This window comes from Mirounga leonina, unplaced genomic scaffold (genome assembly GCF_011800145.1).
Source record: "Mirounga leonina isolate KUSES-001 unplaced genomic scaffold, KU_Mleo_1.0 Mir_168, whole genome shotgun sequence".
NCBI classification, from domain to species: domain Eukaryota; kingdom Metazoa; phylum Chordata; class Mammalia; order Carnivora; family Phocidae; genus Mirounga; species Mirounga leonina.
This window is the reverse complement of record NW_023270426.1, coordinates 25,012,360-25,033,167: the sequence shown is the minus strand read 5'-3', so window position 1 is coordinate 25,033,167 and position 20,808 is coordinate 25,012,360. Positions and strand designations below refer to the sequence as shown.

The window sequence follows — 20,808 nt, the reverse complement described above, 5'->3', positions numbered from 1 at the left end:
GGGACAGGCAGACTCTGCCTTGAGCTTGGAGCCTAACTCGGGGCTTGATCCCAGGGTCCTGAGATCATGACCTGAGCCAAAACCAAGAGTCGGACACTCAAGTGACTGAGCCACCCAGGTGCCCCTCTGTTTCGTTCACTGTTGTATTCACAGTGCCCAGAATAACCTGGCACATAAAGATACTCAATAATAGGTACTCAGTAAGTGTTTATATAAGTAACTAATCTTCATGTATTTAGTATTTTCCTGCGAGTTGGGACTGACCTGCCAAAGGATGAGTGTTTTTAATAGTTCTTGGCACTTTTTGCCATGTAACTTTCTTTTTTGTTTGCTTTATTTCTTATTTATTTGTACCAGATAATACTTTTTATGTGGTTTAAAATTTAAACAGTATGGGCACCTGGGTGGCTCAGTCCCATGTCAGGCTCAGGGGGGGCGTCTGCTTGAAGATTCTCTCCCTCTGCCCCTCACCCCGCTTGCACATGCACACACACGCACACTCTCTTGCTCTCTAAAATAAATATTTAAAAAAATTTTTTATAGAGAACTGTTCAAAATGGAGCTTGAAAGAAAATAGGATTTTTAATAGGCACAAAAGGATAAGATGGTGGAAGGCTCTAGTAACAGGTTGGCAAACTACATCCCTCAGGCTGACCACCCATTCACTTATGTATTGTCTTTGCTGCTCTTACGCTACAGTGGCAGAGTTGAGCAGTTGAGACCGATCATACAGTCTGTAAAACCTGAAATATTTACTCTCTGGTCCTTCAGAGAAGGATCTGCAAGCAAATGATAGGATGTGGTTGGGAAAGCATTATTGATAACAGTTAAAGAAATGAGAATGAGATGTTGACTATAGTTGAGGGTAGGGGTCAGTAATAGAAGGGTGGCCGGTTAAAGAGAAGGAATACAATAGGGAAACCATTGTTAATAGGAAGTGAGGAGGCATTCCAGGCTGGTATAGTAGTTCAGTAAGGCCTGAATGTGGCTTGTCCATAATCATGCTTTTCTCATCTTTCCCTTACTAGCTAAGAAGGATCAGGAAGGTGGAGAAGAAAAGAAATCTGTGCAAAAGAAAAAAGTAAAAGAGTTAAAGGTGTTGGATTCAAAGACGGCCCAGAATCTCTGTGAGTAACTCTGTGATTCCAACTATTTGTCTTTTAAAAGCTTAATTTTGGTGGCGGGTGGGGTGGGAGGGATGGGGTGACTGGGTGATAGACACTGGGGAGGGTATGTGCTCTGGTGAGCGCTGTGAATTGTGCAAGACTGTTGAATCTCAGATCTGTACCTCTGAAACAAATAATGCAATATATGTTAAGAAAAAAAAAAGAAGAAGGAGGTAGCGGGAGGGGAAGAATGAAGCGGGGGAAATCGGAGGGGTGGACGAACCATGAGAGACGATGGACTCTGAAAAACAAACTGAGGGTTCTAGAGGGGAGGGAGGTGGGAGGATGGGTTAGCCTGGTGGTGGGTATTGAGGAGGGCACATTCTGCATGGAGCACTGGGTGTTATGCACAAGCAATGAATCATGGAACACTTCATCTAGAACTAATGATGTAATGTATGGGAATTAACATAAGAATAAAAAATAAATAAATAAAAAGCAAAAAAAAAAAAAAAAGCTTAATTTTGGTAGATCCAGGGTCTCTTGATTTGTTGAGTTCCTAATGTATGCCAGGCATTGGATAGTGAACTTCCAGTATCTTGTTTAATTCCTCAGTAGCACTGCAAGATTATTTCCTTACCATAAAACTAGATACTAACAGCGGTTAAGAGTTTTAGGAATTTGCCCAGTGCCGTAGGTGGTGAGAGACAGGTATGGGATTGGAACCTTGGATTTTTTTTTTTTATTTCAAAACCCTTACTGTTTCCATTGCATCTGCAGAATATTCTAGTCACTGTGCATTTCCTTCTTTCTAACTTTCTCTTAAGTACTTCTTTTAAATGCAGGCACTGGCTTGACTTCACTTAAATCTAAAGCACTTTTGTGGCTTAGAATAAATAATATAAATCCTGCACTTCTCAAACTAGGATCAGAAACTCCTCTGCAAAGTTGGTATAGGTGGTACTTATTTGATGATCAGGATGAATGTTCATTTTTTGTTTGTTTGTTTGGCTGTTGATCTCCTTTATGCTGAGTAATAGAGATTTAAATATTTGCTCAACAAATATTTGAGGTTCTGCCATGTTGCAGTCTCTCTTGGGCTCGTATGAGACATGTGTTCCAGAGATGAAAGAGTACATATTCCATAAAACCCACTCACAGTCTTGCAATGTGACTCTTGTCCCCATTTCTCCAAATGAGAAGATTAAAGTTTAGATGTTGTGACTCGGCCGAGGTCACACAAGGAAACAATCACACATACCCATAAGTAAAATCAGGGATATCATGAGAACAGTAAGCCCTTACATTATTCTTTTTTTTTTTTTAAGATTTTATTTATTTATTTGAGAGAGAGAGAATGAGAGAGAGCAAGCACATGAGAGGGGGGAGGGTCAGAGGGAGAAGCAGACTCCCTGCCGAGCAGGGAGCCCGATGCGGGACTTGATCATGACCTGAGCCAAAGGCAATCGCTTAACCAACTGAGCCACCCAGGCGCCCAAGCCCTTACATTATTCTTTGCTGTATAGTCCTAGATCACTGACAACAAATCCTACTAAATGTTGTCTGTGGGTAAGTCTTTTTATGGAGACCAAAAGTAATGTGCGATGGTTCCTTTTCTCAAGATTATCTCTGGGAACAGAAAACATGAGTAACTCCTATTTTAGAAAGTGATAGAAGACTGTGGGTAGTACATGATTCTTTCCAATTGGGTGATAACAATACAGAAAACAGAACTCACAAAGAGAATGAGATTTGTTTAGGGGAGGATGGCCTAGGAGATGTAATTTAGTGATTCAGAAATTATTAAGTGCCTCTTATGTGCTAGGGACACTAAGCTGAGTAAGACACAGTCCCTGTCCTCATGAAGCATGTGTCTGCTGCAAACAGACAAGTAAATAATGGGAACCACACAGACGAAGTGCTATGATAGAGATGAGCTAGGATGCGGATGAGAGCCCCGGGAAAGGGGCATCTAAATCAAGTGCGGGCAGTACTGGAGGGAGCATGTCACTCAAAAGGAGGTACTGCTTACATGGATTTGAAAGAATGATGAGTCAGGAGTGAAGTGAAGGCTGAGGGCTGGCTTGTTTCAGGCAGCGGGATCAGCACGTATGAAGGCGCAGACGCACAGAGTATGACACAATGTGGTCGGAAAACTGTAAAGGCCAGTGGCCTTACAAGAGGAGTGGCGGGAGAAGCTTTCAAGAAATAGATACAAGCTACATTATCAAGAATTCTGACAGGCTTAGGCTAAGAAATATCTGTGATATCCTGAAGGCCTTGGAATTTATTAAAAGGACTTTAATCAGGAGAATGAGTGATAGTCCCTGTGTAAATCAGGGGAAGACTACTTGGGCAGTGACTGAGGCTGGATTGCTAGTGTCCGGGAAGACTCCAGGCAGAGAGATGAGTTATGTTCTCACTTTAAACTAGGTGAGAGATGATCAGGGCCTGAAACTAAAGTAGTGAGAATGAGTAGGAAGGCAGGCAGAAGATACTAAGGAGATAGAAATAATGGAACTTAGTGACTGACTGAGGGAATGAAGGAGATGTTTTCTTTGGTTTACATCACTCTGTAGAGAGTGGTACCATTTACTGAAATAGGAAAATCCAGCCAGGAGCAAACTGTCTTTCTGGGGAGGAGTGGTGGGTACTGGACATGAATGAGAGGTGGCAGGGCGGTGGGTAGAAATGATGACTTGTAGGATAGAATTAAGGTGCCTGTGGGACTCCTCCAGAAGGATGGGTGTGTTAGGCCTTTGGGTGTAGGAATCAGGAAGGTTTGGCTGGAGGTAAGAATTTAGGAGACAGAATATGAGTCATAGCTGAAGCCGTGAGTTTGCTTTGAAGGCCACTAATATTTAAGGGGCAAGTAGAAGGGGAAGAGGGGCGGGGAATTCAAAGGCTAGAACAATCAACAAGAAAAATGATATGACATAGTCCTAAGAAGTGGGGGTAGTCAGCAGTGTCAGATGAAGATGGGAATCCGGTAAAATAAGGACAGGACAGGTGTCCTTTGGATCTGGCGTGAGGAAAGTCATTGGCCTTAAGCAAGAAGAACTTCAGTATAGCGTAGAGGTTAAGAACAGAGCCTCTGAAATCCTGTAGTATTTAATTCCTGCTTCCAGCCCTGACTGGCAGTATGACCTTGGGTTTGAGTAGCTTAATTTGAAGTATTAGTTTCCTTTTCTGTCAAATGGGATTAGTAATACAGACATACAAGGATATTATGAATAGGGTTAAATGAGATTAGGTATGTAGATTATGTTTACGTGCTATGTGTGATACTCAGTAAATAACTGTGGTCTTTTCATTGACTCTGGGGACAGGAGAATAGGTGAGAGCTGTGGAAGTGAAAGAGAAGAGACTGTTGTATTTTTTGAGGGAAAGAAGTTGGCAATTAGGAATATCAGGTCAGGGTTTTTAGTTTTTTGTTTTTAAGATAGTAGAAACTTGGTTATGTGTTTATGCTGAAGGAAAAGGTCCTCAGGGCCACCTGTTCTACTGAAATCTAAGAAAAGGATGAGCACATGGGTATAGTTGCTGATAAGCTTACACAAGTGTTGGCACGCGTTTTCTTCTGGATAATTCCAAATAGTCCTTACCCAAGCCTTTTCTGGCTTGGCTCCAGCTGAGAGCCCCCAGTGCATAAGAGAATGCTGGGGTTTTTTTCCCAGTGAAGAGGAAGAAGATTTTCTTTTTTTAAATTGGAAGTGGTGGGACAGTTGGGAGACTGGGGATACTTTTTTTTTTTTTTTAAGATTTTATTTATTTATTTGACACAGAGAGAGACCGTGAGAGAGGGAACACAAGCAGGGGGAGTGGGAGAGGGAGAAGCAGGCTTCCCGCGGAGCAGGGAGCCCGATGCGGGGCTCGATCCCAGGACCCTGGGATCATGATCTGAGCCGAAAGCAGACGCTTAACGACTGAGCCACCCAGGCGCCCCGAGAATGGGGATACTTTGGAGGAGCTTCTGAGAGAGCCTAGCGTAGAGTAGGGACGCACAAAGGACCACTCGGCAGCGCTGGGTGTATCAGTGTTGTTGGTGCCGTTCCAGATGCACTGTGATCTGCAGAGTCTTTGCTAGCAGTGTTCATCAGCCCAGGTGCAAGGAGAGAGACGACACAGCTGGATTGACCAGGAATTGGAAGGAGAAGGAAACAAGAATAGGAACAGTAGTAATAGAGATGGCAGTAATAGTAGATATCGGGCGAAGCTATAGACTGTGGGGTCTAGGTGAAGGAGAGAAGGCAAAGTAGAACTCGTACATTCGAAGAAAATGGAGTGGTCAGCGCTCACTGATGAGGTTGAAGGGTCACTGCAGAGGCTAGTTAGAGAGCTGGAAGACAGGAAGTGTTTGTTGGTGAACAGGATATGGCAATTTAAGAATCAGAGCATTTGAAGGCAGTGGCAGCTTTGAGGATGGAGTCGTGGGAGTGGGAAACTAAAAATAGAGTGGGGTGAGTATCTTGGATGTATATATAGAGAGAAGATCAAAATCTTCCTGTGTGAGCAAAGGCCAGGAGCCACAGTGTTTGTAGAATGTGGTGCTTGGAACACGGTAGCTGTCATGTGACATAAATGGGGGGTGGTTCATGAGAGAGAAAGCTGGGAGGTGGGAACCTTAGACGTTGGACTCAGGAACTTAGATTTTAACTACCCAGGCAGTGGAGAGCTGGTGGAGGTTTCTGATAGTGACTTTAAAAGAAAACTCTTAGGCAAATAGTCCAGCAGAGGTTTATAGATAGGCTGGAAGGGAGAGGAGACTGGGAAGAATGTGTCTTGATATCTTATTTTTTGGCAGCCATCTTTCTGGGTTCCTTCCGCATGGCCTATCAAGAGATTAAGAATGTCATCCTGGAGGTGAATGAGAGTGTTCTGACTGAGTCTATGATCCAGGTAAGGAGCAAGATTGTCTGTGGCAGCTGGCTCTTCGCGCCACGGTGCACTGGCCTCATCTATTTGGAGGGTGAGGTCCTCTAGATTGGTGCTTTACAAAATGCTGGCTTTGGGTCAGCATCCATCTCTCCGGTGGTTAGATTATTTCTGGTATATTTTTCAAAAGTCCTGCCATCTCACTAGCTGCCCCAACCCGCAGCCCCTGTTTCTTTCTTTGTGGTCCTTGGGCAGAGTGGGGGACTGACAGGAGGCTCAAGCTATCAGCTCATGAGACCGTCCCTTCTCTCTTTCAGAACCTCATTAAGCAGATGCCAGAGCCAGAGCAGTTAAAAATGCTCTCCGAACTGAAGGATGAATATGATGATCTGGCCGAGTCAGAACAGTTTGGTGTGGTGGTGAGTGAGGCCTGTGGCAAGAAGCTCTTCTTGGACCCCCTTGCTGCCCTCCTCCCCTGAAGCAGCTGGGGCGCTTGCTTCTCGCCTCTCGTCTAGTCTGAACCTCTCTTCCTTTGTCTTCCATACTCTGGAACTCACGGCCTCCCATGCGAGGCTCAAGCCTGTATGTTTTTTCTGACCTGCTCTACCTGTTGGCCATCCTGGAACTGCTTGTCTTCCCCACCAGATGGGCACTGTGCCCCGCCTGCGGCCTCGCCTCAACGCCATCCTCTTCAAGCTACAGTTCAGTGAGCAAGTGGAGAATATTAAGCCAGAGATCGTTTCTGTGACTGCCGCGTGTGAGGAGTTACGGAAGAGTGAGAGCTTCTCTAGCCTCCTGGAGATTACCTTGCTTGTCGGAAACTATATGAATGCTGGCTCCAGGAATGCTGGTGCTTTCGGCTTCAACATCAGCTTCCTCTGTAAGGTGAGCCAGCTGGTTAGAGCAGAACGACAGAAGGGAAGGCCACTGGCCTCTGTGGGCACCGTGTGGGGCAAACTGCTGTTGGCCTCAGGGCATCTTGGGCGTGTCAGGACTAACACGGTTCTCCTCTTACCCCAAGCTTCGAGATACCAAGTCCACAGATCAGAAGATGACGTTGTTGCACTTCTTGGCTGAGTTGTGTGAGAATGACTATCCTGATGTCCTGAAGTTTCCAGATGAGCTTGCCCATGTGGAGAAAGCCAGCCGAGGTGGGGCAGGTTGAGGTGAAACTAGAAGGCTGTTCCAGGCCCCCAAAATCTCTGCATTGGGACGGAAATAAGACACGGTCTGGGTGTTAGCTTTCAGTTCTGCCTATTTTAGGTGGGAACGGGGAAGGGTGTAGGCATGATGTCTAGGCCACAGGGGAGGGGATTATCAGGCAGAAGGGAGGACTTTGTGTACAGAAGTGAGAAGCATTCTTTCCTTCCTAGGGAGACACCAAACACTAAAAAACAACTGGAAGAAAAGCAGGTGTTTTTAGTCTAGGTTAGCGGTTCTTTTTATTCAGAAAGCATGGACTAGATTGACAAAAATCAGGCCTCACCATCCTGGAACGAGGCACAGAAAAAGCTGCATTCAGTAGAAACGGGAACAGATTTCTGCCCTTCCTCTGTATTTCTATGTATAGCTCCTTCCTCCCAAACTCTGTTCTCTAAAATAAATGAGACCAAGATCCCAGGGGATTTCACAGGTTCTTGTTAAATTAAATGAAGCCTCTCTTCTTCTTGTGGAGGCTGGAGCTTCAGGCATCACGTAACTTACAGTCTAAGTGGAGAGATGAAAAGTGCAATGTGTGGAACATCTGGAGGAGAGGACGTGAGAGTACAGCTTGCCGTGCGCCCCGACGCTAGGCCCTGACGAGCGGAAGCTGAGGGTCTGGGGACTGGGAATAAACTCTTGCTTTCTCTTTTTGCGTCTCCTTTAGTTTCTGCTGAAAACTTGCAAAAGAACCTAGATCAGATGAAGAAACAGATTTCTGATGTGGAACGTGATGTTCAGAATTTCCCAGCTGCCACAGATGAGAGAGACAAGTTTGTTGAAAAAATGACTATATCCTTTCTTACGAGGAGGGAGTTCCTAGGATGCTTCCTAGGAAGGGAAGGAAAACGTCCCAGGGGGAGGACAGCAGGAGAGATCTGGTGATAGATAATTTTTCCTTCTTTAAAAAAACTCTTAAAAAAAATTCTTTTCATTAAATACATAGTTCTTGAAAGCATTCTCATTGTTGTGGTAAGCACACCACTGAAATTCCTCCCTGATCCCTTGCCCTCTGCCCCGTTTCCACTACACACATGTGCACACACACCACACACACACACAAAAACACACGCGCGCGCGCATTCTCTTCTCTCTCCACTTCCCAAAGGTAACCACTGCCACTGGACTTCTCATTTTCACCTCATGAGTTTATTTTAAACAAAAACTGTGTTGTGTTGCTTTTTGCACATCCTAGTTCTTAGCCCTGGCTCCACAGCAGGATATGCAGAACCACCCCTTTAATTGCCACCTCCTATTCTGTAGGTGAACCGTGGTTTATGGTTTACCATTCCCCTGTTTGGGATATTTCGATTGCTTCTCGCCTTTGCTCTTACAGACAGTGTCGTGTTGAACATCGTCGTGCCTGCTGGCATGCATCTCTGCGTGTTCCTCGGGGCTAGCGTGGTGGGTCTGCTTCCTGGCCTTGGTCCTTGACTCCTGGGCCGCACAGCTTCGTGAGGGCCGCACAGGAGCAGTATAACAGGCTGCGGATGATGCACTGTAACATGGAGACCCTCTATAAGGAGCTGGGAGAGTACTTCCTCTTTGACCCCAAGAAGGTGTCCGTGGAAGAATTCTTTATGGATCTGCACAACTTTAAGAATATGTTTGTGGTGAGCCAGGGGTACCTGCCGACTGAATCTTTTGTGGGCATTTCTCACTTTCCACATTGCTTGGTGTGGGGTGGGCTTATGTGTAAGTGCATGCATGCCCATGGGTTTTGTTTTGTTTTCCTCCACAGCAAGCAGTCAAGGAGAACCAGAAGCGGCGGGAGACAGAGGAAAAGATGCGGCGAGCAAAACTAGCCAAGGAGAAGGCAGAGAAGGAGCGGCTCGAGAAGCAGCAGAAGAGAGAGCAGCTCATAGACATGAATGCAGGTAAGAAGCGGAGAAGGGCTGGGCTGATGGGTTGAAACAGGCATATTTGCAGGGCTTCTCTGCCTAGAATCTCAAGGCCAGCGAAAACAGCTCATGTCTGAGCTCAGCTCCTGGCAAAAGATTGTTGGCAGCCTTTTACCTCCAAGAGCCTGACGCTGGACTTGAACCTCAGCTCCCCTGCATGCGCATTCCAGCGCTCCATGCTCGCCCCCCTCTCTCTCCTTTGCTAGTTCCTGCGTTGTGTCTCATCTCCCAGTGGGTTTAGTATTGCTGTAACACGGACTCTTCTGCCTGGCCAAATGGTCTTCTGGCCCGTTTTTGTTCTGTCTACTACATCTTTCATTCTTTTCCCCAAAATGTTTTCCTGGCCTTGCTCCTGTCTTACCGGGTGGCTTGTCCTCCCTGTCTCTGTTCACTAAGTAACGTGTGCTCAGTACCTCCGCACAGTTGTACACACTGTGTACACGCCTAACTGCGCATACCTACGAGGTTAGAAAGGGACTGAATTTCTGGAGCAGGGGGCATGGGACCTGGCCACTCTCTCTTCTCTTTAGCAGAATTTGTTTCACTACCAGACGTGTGTCTTTGTTGAAACATACGGGCTCAATTACTGGCCTTCTGTTTCCTGTCTTTGCTGCCTTCCTGCTCCCCCCACCCCCGTCTGCTGCTTCTGTGGGTAGCAGGAATATAGCATACGCTGTGCATGCCACCCTTCTTGACCCTGAGGCAGTACGAGCCGTCTAAGTAGAGGGCGGGGGCGCATGGGGTAACTGGGTGTTGGGCATTAAGGAGGGCACATGATGTGATGAGCACTGGGTGTTATGTGCAACTGATGAGTCACTGAACTCTACCTCTGAAACTAATGATGTACTCTTTGTGGGCTAATTGAATTTAAATTAAAAAAAAATAAAGGGGTTCTTAGGGCTGCCAAGTCTGGCAAGCATCCAAGTGCTTTGCTGAGCACAAGAGCCAGAGCTGCTCTAGCACCTCTTGCTCCCAAGGACTTTCCTTTGGCAGCTCCGTTTGTGGTAAGGCCGGCCACCTGGAGGAGCTGAACACATTTTTTTCTTTTTTGATACTTTTCTGGGAAGCAGTTCCACAGTTGTTTACTGTAGTTCTATAGAAGCCACAAATTTTGTTCTACTGCTAATGCTGTTGAAGCCCACACCCAGTATCCTTTACCTTCCCCCATTCTCCCCTGGTGGCCAGGGTTTGTCCCCAGGTACTATCCAGGATGCATCAGGGGAAGGTGGAGTCCAGCGGACATGCAGGATGAGGGCTGCCCGTGTTTATCTGGTGGGGCAGCAAGCCCTGGTCCTGGTCCCCAAGGCAAGCAAATGAGGTCGAAATGTAGGTCAGCTGCACTGGTGACGTTCAGCCAGCAGGTGGCGCAGGGAGCGGTGAGCCCAGCCCTGAAGCTAGCAGCCTGCGGGCTCCTTGGGATTTCAGTTTCAGATTTCACCACCCAGAGCTGTTGCCATGGAAACAGAGCCAGGCTGGAACAGGGACCCTACATTAACTCTTTATATTCCAGCCAGGATGCTCCCCGTCCATGCTGAGCTGGCTTCTGGAAGATGCAGCCACAAGGGGCAGCACTTGAGTAAAATTCAATCTTGGTTGGGGCAGGTCTCTCCTTTTTCCTCAGCCCTGCTCTGAAACTGGAACCAGGCTCTCCCTGATGTGTTTGTAGGAATTAGAGTGAAACACTTAAGGATAAAGAGCAAGTGATATTGTTGCATATTAATTTCATAATCTCAATCTCTGTGCTTAAACTGGAATTGGAGTTGGGCAGTTCTGCAATTCTCTGTGCTAGTCCCGGGTGGGATGGGAAGGAAGGTACCGCAAGGAAATATCCCAAGGTTTGCATCGGTTAGCAGGCAGTGGAACCTTTTCTTTGAACCACTGTCAAACAGATGCAAGTAAACATGGTCTGAGAGGCTCGAGGTTGAGCCCTGTATCTGCTCTGAGTCCTCAGCCACTGGGGGCGAGGGGTAAGCCGGGCAACAGTCCTACAGTTGGTTTGTGACTCAACACTGTATGCTGCTCAGGCTGGAGCTTACATCTCCATCTTTGTTCGTGACAGAGGGCGATGAGACCGGTGTGATGGACAGTCTTCTGGAAGCTCTGCAGACAGGTGCAGCATTCCGACGGAAGAGAGGACCCCGTCAGGGTAAGTAAACAGCTGGAGCCCAGCCTGGGCGTGTGGAGGGGGTGAGGTCTCTCTGCTCCTGGTCCTACTTGTCTTGAGCTGAAGAACAGGTAAAGATGCTCTGAAGGTTTAGGAACTTGCTCACAATAGTCCCTGCGTTAAGAGTGGGTTGTCCAGTCCTCTACCTCCCAAGTTAGAAAGCAGGGACTTGGAGAACTAGGTTTTAGATGTGAAAACAGATCTATTATATCTGATGATGACTGCATTTCTCCCCATTCTTGAAGCAGAAACCTGTAACAAGTGAACCATGGTGCAGGACAGAGAGATTTGGGTGGGTGTTTGCGGGTATGAACAAAAACTGAGCTAAACATAAAAGTGTACATTAGCCCTTACTCTCAACTTCACAAGCAGAAAAGATATAGAGAGGAGATTAGGCATCATCATCCTCAGTCGTAATAATATAGAGGAGCAATCCAATGGAAGAACCGTCTCTGTCCAAGAATTACCCTGCCCTTGGGAGCCGTTAGCCTGCACTGCTTTTATCTTCCCCATTGACTCCCCCACAACCTCCTCTCCCAACCCTCTGAAGATTTCAGTGGATTAAGTTGAGTCAGAACCTCCAAGAAGAATTATGGGATAGGAGGACAAATGCTCCAGGCATTAGTGTGGGGAAGGATCAATGGATGAGCCTCCTTAGCAGGCAGGGCACAGTGGCCAAGAGACTAATCCGGGAGAAGATACTACAGCCAGCACGGTCTCTCGTGGGGTACTGACCCGCACGGTTGTGTGTGCGGAGGGCCCTTTTGAAGTAGGAGCGATGGCTTCTTTCCTGGGTCGAAGGGTGGGAATAACAGAAAAGGCAGTCATGGAGGGTTTCTGCTTTTGAGAGGGTGAAAGCTGTGTTCCCTGTTCCCTGGCTGGGCTATTCTGTAGGTCTGTCTGATAAGAGCTTTAAGGTTACTGGCAGGAGGAGTTGTGTAGCTTGCCTTGGCCTCTCTAGGGCTTACAGTACCTGTCATAGCCTGGACAGGGGTTCTCCGGAGCAGGGGTGTAGAGCATGCTAGCCCACATAAACTTAGTGTCCCAAAGGTTGCTGTCTCTGAATTCCCAAAGGAAAATTCCCTTCTGAGGGCTCTTCCATATGACTTCAGAACGTTCCCTAAATAGGAGAATCCCTAGTTACAAGTCTTCCCCATTTTCTGGCATCCTCTTGGCAGGCTTTGTAGTGGGAGGAGAGGTGGTTATGATGGGCTTTCCTGGCATAGTGTGTCAAACCATATAGATTGGTGTTTGGGTAGAGAGTGCAGCTAGTAGTATTTCTTTTGTTTAGTTTTTAGAGGTTCTTAGGAGAATGTTTTTCAGCCCCGCCCCCCCCACCATGTGGCCTTACATTAGGCATTTCTAGCCAAATGAAAGTATATTGCTTCTCACTGTTCACTCTCTCAGCTAAATGCCAACCTGCATCCGACTGTTGGTGGGGAATTCCCTTTTTAAGCCTCTTCCTATGAAACTACTAGAATCCCAGATGCTTCCTGTACACAGGCAGCCAGACATCAATGGCTTCCCTCTGCGGGGGAGGCCCCATTCTCTACTTCTTCCCAAGGAGGAAACCAGGACTCAACAGGCAGAGGAAGCAGGGATTTTGTTGGAACATAACCTTTCAGCAGAGGATCTAAATTAGTCAAAGTGCTGTTCCCCGGTGCAAGAAGGAATAGGAGACTGATACTAGGAGATACTGAAGCAGAGAAGCACATACTTTTTAAATTGGTTGCATCCTGTAACCTAATCTTTCTGGGCTGTAGGTTCACAGAACAGGGCTGAAAGTATCTGGGAGAATCTCTCCGGGGAGACCTTTCTGGTTACTCTGGTATGCTGCTTAGGTGGTGCATCCACATGCTGTGAAGTGATGTGGCCTCATGCTTTCAAACATAAAGACTCTATCACAGTCCGAAGAGCATCGGATTAGGTAGAGATCAAAAGACCCAAAGTCAAGTCTAACTCTGATGCTGTCTAGGGTACCTTAGACAAGTTTTGGGGACTCCGTTTTTTCATGAGTTAGACTAAAATGGTCTCTTGGGTCTTTCCCAGCTTTAATAACTCCGTTTTGTCCAGCAGCAATAGAATTAAGAGAAGACAAGAAAGGGGCTGGACTCAGAAGGCCCTATTCTCAAACTATAAAGGCTGTGGGTTTCCCTCAGTGGCTGCAGGACTTAGCTGGTTCACCCCTTGCTTGACCGCCTCTGACTGTTCCTCGTGGCCAATTGCCTTGAGCCAACAAACTGAAGCACGAGCGAGCAGATCTGCCTCACAGGCCGCCTCAGTCCCAGGGAGGCAGCTGTCGCTGCCTCAAAGACACTGGTCTCGTCCATAGGATTTAAAGGCATGTTTAAAAAAAAAAAGTCTTCCGGTCTCTGGAGACCTGAGGGAGTGTAGACCGAGTACAGAGTATACAAAGCACCATTGAGAAGCTGGAAGAGGAGAGTTACTATCAGGGCTGGTCATTAAAAGTGACCTGTAAGCTGCTGTGATCTGCAGGGTGTGGGAGGACAATGGTTTGAGTGTCGAGGAGAAGAATCCATGTGATTGTATCACAGCTACTATTTCAAGCTGATGATTGAGTCAGCGTGTGGTTTTAATGACTCAGCTTTATCTCCATGTCTGAATTGTGGCCTCTTATATACAGGCCATCTGCTCACTGGGATAAAAGTCAAGGGAAGAAATTGGTCTTTCTCTTCCTTTCCTTCCCTCTAAGCTCCACCTCCAGCAACAGAACCGTAGAGTCTGGAGAGCCTCTAAAGGCCTCCAGTGATTAGCATCTGACCTCCGCATAGAGGAAAGCGATTAAGGCCCAGAGAAGCTCCAGCTGGCCCAGCCCTAAGGGCTGGCTGACGCTAGAGCAAGAACTCTGGCCCCCTTTTGTGATTCCAAGTCCAGGGCTGTTGCCACTAAGCCTCCTTGATGGACAGGAGAGGATAGTGACCCCTCTGTGGAGGCCAGAGGTGTTCTTCTATACCTTCGAGCAAAGAGAGCACTGGACGTGGTACAGGTGCTTCGGGGAGTTTCGAGGACTCCCTGTCTGTAGAAGGGGAAGAGTGTTTCCTCCACCACCACCTCTTCTCCCTCTGCTTTTGTGAAAATAGGACAGGAATTATAATAGGTGACTTTTAGATGGTAATGAGTTCTTTAGGACAGTAATGACTGCCCCGTCTGTCCTAGTTTCCTCTCCCCTAAGGAAGCTTATTAACAAGAACACTTCCTCTTCAGGAGCAGTTTCTAGCCTCTGTTTTATAAATGTCTTTTTCCAAATCATTGACCTTTTTCGAATTCATCTGTACTGGTGTTACATATGGTTGGTGGATTCTGCTGGTGTTTTATTCCTAGCCCACCCGAACATCTAGGAATCTGGCTTCAGAGAGCTTGACCAGTGGTCTCAAGATGGTTCCCTTTTCCCCACAGACTATGAGACCATTCTCTTGTGAGTTAATAACCCTCCCTGATCTAATACAGTCAAATTATTTATCTGCTTCTATGGCTGCTTGTCAATAGTCTCTAGAGAAAGGAGGGGAAAAGTTACTTACTCTGGATTGTTCAAACTGTTGAGTATAATTGTGGCCCTGAAGACAAAGTGGAAACTGGGATTCTTCCATTCTGTTGATTCTCTTTCCAATTCCAACAGGAGCTTTCTCATGTCTGGTTCTGACCTTAGGCCACATCATGGACATCCCCAGTATACCTACTTTCTAGGCTTAAAAGGGAAGTTTTGGTTTTCTCCCCACCTACCATCCACTCTTAGTTTTCATGAAATCAGTAATGTATCAGAATCTTTTGGAATCTAGAAAATGTAGAAACAGTGCTTGATGAGGTACAGCTAGTATCCTCTTAGTTTAAAGGAAGAAGCCAAAGAGAAACAACACAAGACATGCCACACTTGAACTCTGACTTTTCCATGTTGCCCAGGACAGGGGTCTCTGAAGACCCGGTGTTCTTTTTCTTCTGGGGTCTGGAGTCAGAAATTCTTTCAACATAAACACACCCCTTTAGTCACACACAAGTAGTTAGCAATATTTTCTCAACTGCTAGCCACTGCCTGTCTGGGCATGAGAAGTCGGGTCCTAGAGAAGGGAGTCCTTCAGAAAAGAGCTGAAACTAAATGGGGCGGAGGAAGACTTTGCTGGAGAGACCAAGAAGATCGAATCACCTACCTGTAGACCTTCCTGGTTACACTCTAGTGGGCTCCTGTTCCTCTCCTATCAGTCCCTGAGGCCAGAGCATGTTTCGTAATCCAAGGAGTGGTTTGTGTGAACGGCCTGGAGTCTGGCTCACATTCCTTCCACCTGGAGCCAGATGATGAGCCCTTGTGCTGGTCAGTTAGGGCCTTCACTCTGCCTTCTCCTCTTGTTAGACAGTCCCTTGTGCCCCTGGGAGGAGGAGTTGGAGGAGGAGACCCATACATTGGTAACCTGTGGGCATGCTGTGTGCTCCCTGACCCGCGGGTGGCCTCTGATGTGTGAACACAGTGCTGCATCACGTTTCTGGGGAGCCCGACAGCCCTGCTGGAAAGCTGCGCCTTCCGACCCCGTTTGGCTTCTGCCCTGCCTAAAGCTTCCTGCTGGCCTAAAGGCACAGATGTTCTGGGCGCTTTGTTCACCGCCGTCTCTGGACCTTGCCCTTCCTGCGCGTGTCCCAAAGCTGCCCCCGTCCTGTGGTCCTCCTGTGGGAGCTCGAGGCCCCTTTCACCTGTCCCTGCTTCTTTAAGGCTTAGGCACTGCTTTCTCCATTCATCGTTCCCATGACCCAGCAAGTGGGGTTTTTTGAGATATAAATCAAATGCTTAAAATTCACTCTTTTTAAAGTATATACTTCAGTGGTCTTTAGTATATTTACAAGTTTGTGCAACTATCACCACTATCTAATTCCAGAATATTGTCATCGCCCCAGAAAGAAACCCCATCCCCATGAGCAGTCATTTCAGATCCCAGCCCCTGGCAGTCGTGAATCTACTTTCTATCTCCCTGGGTGTGCCCAATCTAGACATTTCATAGAAATGGAATCCTAGCACGTGTGGCCTTTGTGTCTGGCTTCTTCCAGCCCAGGCAGGCGGCTCTCTGTGCTGTTTATAGGGCATAGTAAGAGGCAGAGAGCATGAGCTGGGCATAGTCCCAAGAAATTGCCTTTGTGTTGAAGATACGGGGACCATAAATCTGCATTCCGTAAATTAATGTGAGAATCTTAGGGATGGCTCCCAGAAGCTAGACCAGAAACTCATGGATTGATTGGTTCTTCTCTTCCTGTTTAAGATGACAACTGGAGCTTCACAATCCCTTAGCCCACTGGGCTGAGATTTCTTTGTAGGGGCCCGTCCTTGACCCCAGCTCTGCCTTCCCTGACATACCTTTCCTGACCCACCCACCCCCACAGCCACGTACATACCTTGTAGGGCCCTTGGCATGCATATCACACTGCTACCCTTGAAGAGGTGGGAAAGGGCTAGGCATGTGAGCGTGGGGAGAGGGCAGGAGGGCTGGTGGAACAGCCGGGAGAGGGACACGCATGCGATGTCACTGCATGGCTGCTTTGGCCCTCGTTGCAGGAGTCGCCCCAGGCAGCCTGCGGAAGGCCTTCCTCTGCTTGGGACAGCCCTCCCCAGGGCTGACTCAAAATGGTTTGGGCCTGGGAGATTCCTGGGAACTGCCAAGAAAAGAAAAACACTACTCTTTACGAAGCCAGGGTGTATTTAATTTCAACAACCCGGTGATGAGAAAATGCATGTTGAGTACTTGATTTCTCAAGTTTTACACAACAAACTTGAACCCCATTGTGTCTGTCTCGCTATATTCAAACCTGTGCAGTTTCCACACAGGAAAGCAAACACGTGGCTTGCACCCTGCCCTTAGATTCTCTGCACCTAGAAAGTCTGTTCCATGTGTTCTTGGATCTCTGCCCCACCCCCCTCTTTAAAATACGGGCCTCTCTGGACCAGACGGCGGAGCCCCCTTTGCATGGCTTCAGGCTGAATGTCTGCTACAGAGTCGGAAAGGGATTAGAAATCAGGCCTTCTGTGGACAAGCTCTCTCATGTCCTCTCTTTGCAGCCAACAGGAAGGCTGGCTGTGCAGTCACATCCCTGCTAGCCTCGGAACTGACCAAGGACGACGCCATGACTGCTGTTCCTTCCAAGGTTGCCAAGAACAGTGAGGGAATCCCCACAATCCTGGAGGAAACCAAGGAGTTGGTTGGCCGTGCAAACTAAGCTGGGTTCCGTGGCCACAGCAGCTCCCCGGGGCACCCGGGACTGTCTTGCCCTGCAGCCTGTGCCTAAAGGGTCACGGAAATAGTCCTCTGGGATGGTTGCTCCCACTACGCTGACCCTTTTACTCTGGCCCGCCGCGCTCTGTGCGTCACACACGCTTCAACCTGGAGGCCCCCAGGAACGGGCAGGGGGGGAGCGGGGGAGGCCTGAGCCCGAGCCAGCCAGCCCTGGCCGTGTGTATTACCAAAGCAGGCTCCGTGGTTGCTGCCTTAACCCCAAGTGTCTCCTCTCTGTCACCGAGGCCTTGTCTCAGACCAGGCCCCACCTGCTCTCCCAGCCCCCGCCTTTCCAGTGGGCTTTCATTTCACCTGGGTCAATCTTGCTGGGTTTGTGCTTTTCTTTTGTGGTTTCTCCAGCTCTGAGAACAGCATGGGGCTTGTGAACCTTCGGGCTCTATCCCTCCTTTCATTGCTGTCACCTCTGCTCTGCTCTTCCCTCTCCTGGTTATTGTTATTTATTACTAGTGGTGTGACAGTGGGAGCCATGCCTAGAGAAGTGGGGAGCAAACCCCACCCTTACTGCACCTTCCTGGGAAAGGCCTCCCAGAACAAAAAGGACCTACCTGGACCACTTGATCTATTCCACTGCAGCCAAGAGTCTGTGGGGAGGCAGGGTACAGAGACATTGTGGGACCTGTCCCCAGCCTGCTGCCATGTTTGAGGACCCTGCCTCTGTGAACTCTCTACCCCTGCCCCAGGCTACCCAGCCACGGTCACTCCTCACACCTTCCCCAGAGCTTTGGTGCATCTCATCTGGAGTATGGGCTGTACTGTGACCATCCCAACACCTCACCCTCTGTCTCCAAGGAAATGGGAGGTGGAGCCTCCTGGCTGAGAAATTGTTTTGCAAATGGATCTATTTTTATATGAGATTTTTTTTTTTTTTTAAAGAAAATATTCCTTCCCCCTTCCCCTTCCATAATGTAAGAGGCTCTGATGGCAGGTTCCAGCGACCCTGGGCTTTCTCCCCACAGGCCTCAATCCTGAGCAAGACCCTGGACCTCCACGTCAGCCCTAAAGCCTTCTGGGCCCTTGAGGCCCTCTCTCCCATTATCCAGTTTTGGGGCAGGAGGAAGCTCTTCTCTGGTAGAGCTGGACCAGGCCTGAGAATAGTGGGAGCTCTGAGACCACAGAGTTTTTATAAATTTAATATATTTATCAAGCCAAATGTGCAAATGCTAACTGGGCAAGGAAGCACACGAGTGTGGCCACGCGGCATGCCCCGCTCCCTTCTGAACAGTGGGCAGGCCAAAACTGTTCAGTCGCCCCCGCTCCAGGAAGCTCAGACTCTTTGTCCTCCTTGTGCTTTTCGCTTCCCACCACAGGTAGGGGGAGAGGATGACACGGTTAGGGCTTGACCCAGAATGGGAGTTGGTGGAGCACAGGGGGACCTTAGGTGACCTAAGGGTTCCTGCAGGGAGGGCTTCAGGCCAGGAACTGGGGTGCTGGTTGCTACAGCTGCCTGTGTGTGAAGGGGCGACAGCAGCTCCTTTGAGCTCTTCCCTGGAAGGTGGGGGGAGGGGGGAGGCTGCCTCCCTGGGTCCCTTCCTCCTCCCTCCTCCCTGCTGACATCTGGGGCTTTGACCCTTTCTTTTTTAATCTACTTTTGCTAGGATGCATTTAATAAAAAATTAAAAAAAAAATGCAAACCTGTTTCCCTTGCCTCTTGGGCTTCTGGGATGTCATCACCTCCAGTGTATTGGGTTTGTTTCCAACTGTTAATAAAGCATTGAAACAGTACCACCACCTTACCGCCTCCTCTGTGAGTCGAAGCTGTTTTCCAAAGCCCTGTTTGACCTGACAAATCCGTGTCAAAGAGTTGAAGGTGCCTATCGTAGGTGTGCCAAACACCCTGCTTCGGCTTCTGCCCTTGCATTTGTGGGCCCTAAAGAAATGGGGCCACGGTTCTGCCCCACCCCTGCCTCTGCGTTGCTGCCTGGGGGCTTGGCCCCCCACCTCCTCACGCCCCCACTGTGTGCCTCCTATGAGCAGACTCCGAACAGAGAGCAGAGGCCCGAAGAGGACCACAAAACCATTCGGACAGGCTCTAGACCGGGAAATAAAAGCCTTTTAAAGAGCCCTGGAGCCTGGGCAGCTGGCTGCCCATCTCGGTGGGGGCTGGGGGGGTGGGCTGCCTGCCTCCTTCCCCACCGGAGGCCACGCGCTTCTGGCTCAGAGCTTTACAGGCGCACATACCAATTAGGGGACCAACCACAGCTGCTCACGCGCTCTGCCAGTCTCTGCCGGCCCGGAATAGAAGCCAGGCAGCCAGCGCCCCGCCCCTGCAGCCTGGCTCGCAGAAACACAACCCTGCTGCCATCGCGAACCGCGCACACCGCCCTTCCTCCCACGCAGGAGAGTCGCCTCCAGATGCCTGGTTGGAAGGCTTGGTTTCCATGACGACAGGCTTCGGGGAGCCGGCGGAACACGTGACCCGGCTGAGACGATGCGCAGAGGAAGCCCAGAGACAGCCTCCGGCCGCCGTGCGGTTAGGCATCCCCTCACTGACCGCCCCCCCCCCCCATAACCCCAGTGGGTCTGTGTTCCTGCCCTTCCGCTCCGCCTTCTCCCCTCCTCTGTACTTCCTGCAGCTCCTCTGGCTGCAGCAGCCTCGAATCCCACTGTGCTTCAAGGAAGCGGGGAGGGGAGGAGGGGAGGGGAGGACGCCTAACTGAAGAGCGAAAGGAAAAGCAGGGGGAGGGGGGAAGGGAAGGAGGGAGGACGACCTGGGTCTGCGGGCAATCTCACTTCCTGCACACTTTTCAACCCCCTCGATACCACGGCCCCCTCCCCAGTGTCAGGGGTGAACCTTCCAATCTCCTTGGCTTTGCTGCAGGGAGTGGGAAGGTGAATTCCAGATGGGTAAACTGAGGCGCAGGCTATTGTTGACTGGGCCTTTGGAGAACCGCCTCCGGCATGCCCTCCCCCCCATAGTGTTCCCAGACTCACTAGGCAGCGGGGCTGGCGGGGAATGGGCAGAGGAGAATCCACCCTCCTCCGGAGAAGCCCACAAGGGCGCTCGGGCTGTTCATTTTAGCAGGGAAGGGGCGGGAAGTGAGGAAATGCCCCCTCCCGGCTTGCAGCCTTTCCAGCCGGCGCCCACACACTCCCGCCCCCGCCCCGGAGCGTCCTCTTCCGCCGGGAGACCGGCGCCGGGGCCCGGGGACCGTCCGGGAGACGGCGCGAGCACGCAAACGCCACACACCCGCACTGCGCTCCGAAACGCCCGCCTCCACAACAGACCCAGCAGCCGATGACACACGACGGGAGACCGATCACCGCCACTTGGACTC

The 20,808-nt window shown here is 49.2% G+C and overlaps 1 protein-coding gene and 1 long non-coding RNA gene across 5 annotated transcripts in view; one reads left to right on the top strand and one right to left on the bottom strand.

Annotated features, from left to right (window-relative positions):
- Window positions 1–19,158, top strand: part of DIAPH1 (diaphanous related formin 1) — a 93,920-nt gene extending 74,762 nt beyond the window's left edge. For 2 of the 4 annotated variants that reach the window (XM_035014322.1, XM_035014319.1), the window contains 10 exons: window positions 1,029–1,127; window positions 5,911–6,005; window positions 6,299–6,400; window positions 6,627–6,866; window positions 7,003–7,132; window positions 7,849–7,973; window positions 8,630–8,794; window positions 8,923–9,058; window positions 11,142–11,228; window positions 17,299–19,158. In XM_035014322.1, coding sequence (XP_034870213.1) covers window positions 1,029–1,127; window positions 5,911–6,005; window positions 6,299–6,400; window positions 6,627–6,866; window positions 7,003–7,132; window positions 7,849–7,973; window positions 8,630–8,794; window positions 8,923–9,058; window positions 11,142–11,228; window positions 17,299–17,456 — 1,337 coding nt within the window. In that variant the 3' untranslated portion in view covers window positions 17,457–19,158. The remainder of the gene's footprint in view (window positions 1–1,028; window positions 1,128–5,910; window positions 6,006–6,298; window positions 6,401–6,626; window positions 6,867–7,002; window positions 7,133–7,848; window positions 7,974–8,629; window positions 8,795–8,922; window positions 9,059–11,141; window positions 11,229–17,298) is intronic. The other 2 variants (XM_035014320.1, XM_035014321.1) reach the window with 1 other exon arrangement.
- LOC118016740 lies at window positions 6,846–7,853 on the bottom strand. The gene is made up of 2 exons (XR_004680897.1): window positions 7,686–7,853; window positions 6,846–7,183 (listed from the first exon to the last, which is right to left on the bottom strand). It is a non-coding gene; the product is annotated as an uncharacterized LOC118016740 (long non-coding RNA).
- Window positions 19,159–20,808: the final 1,650 nt, after the last annotated feature.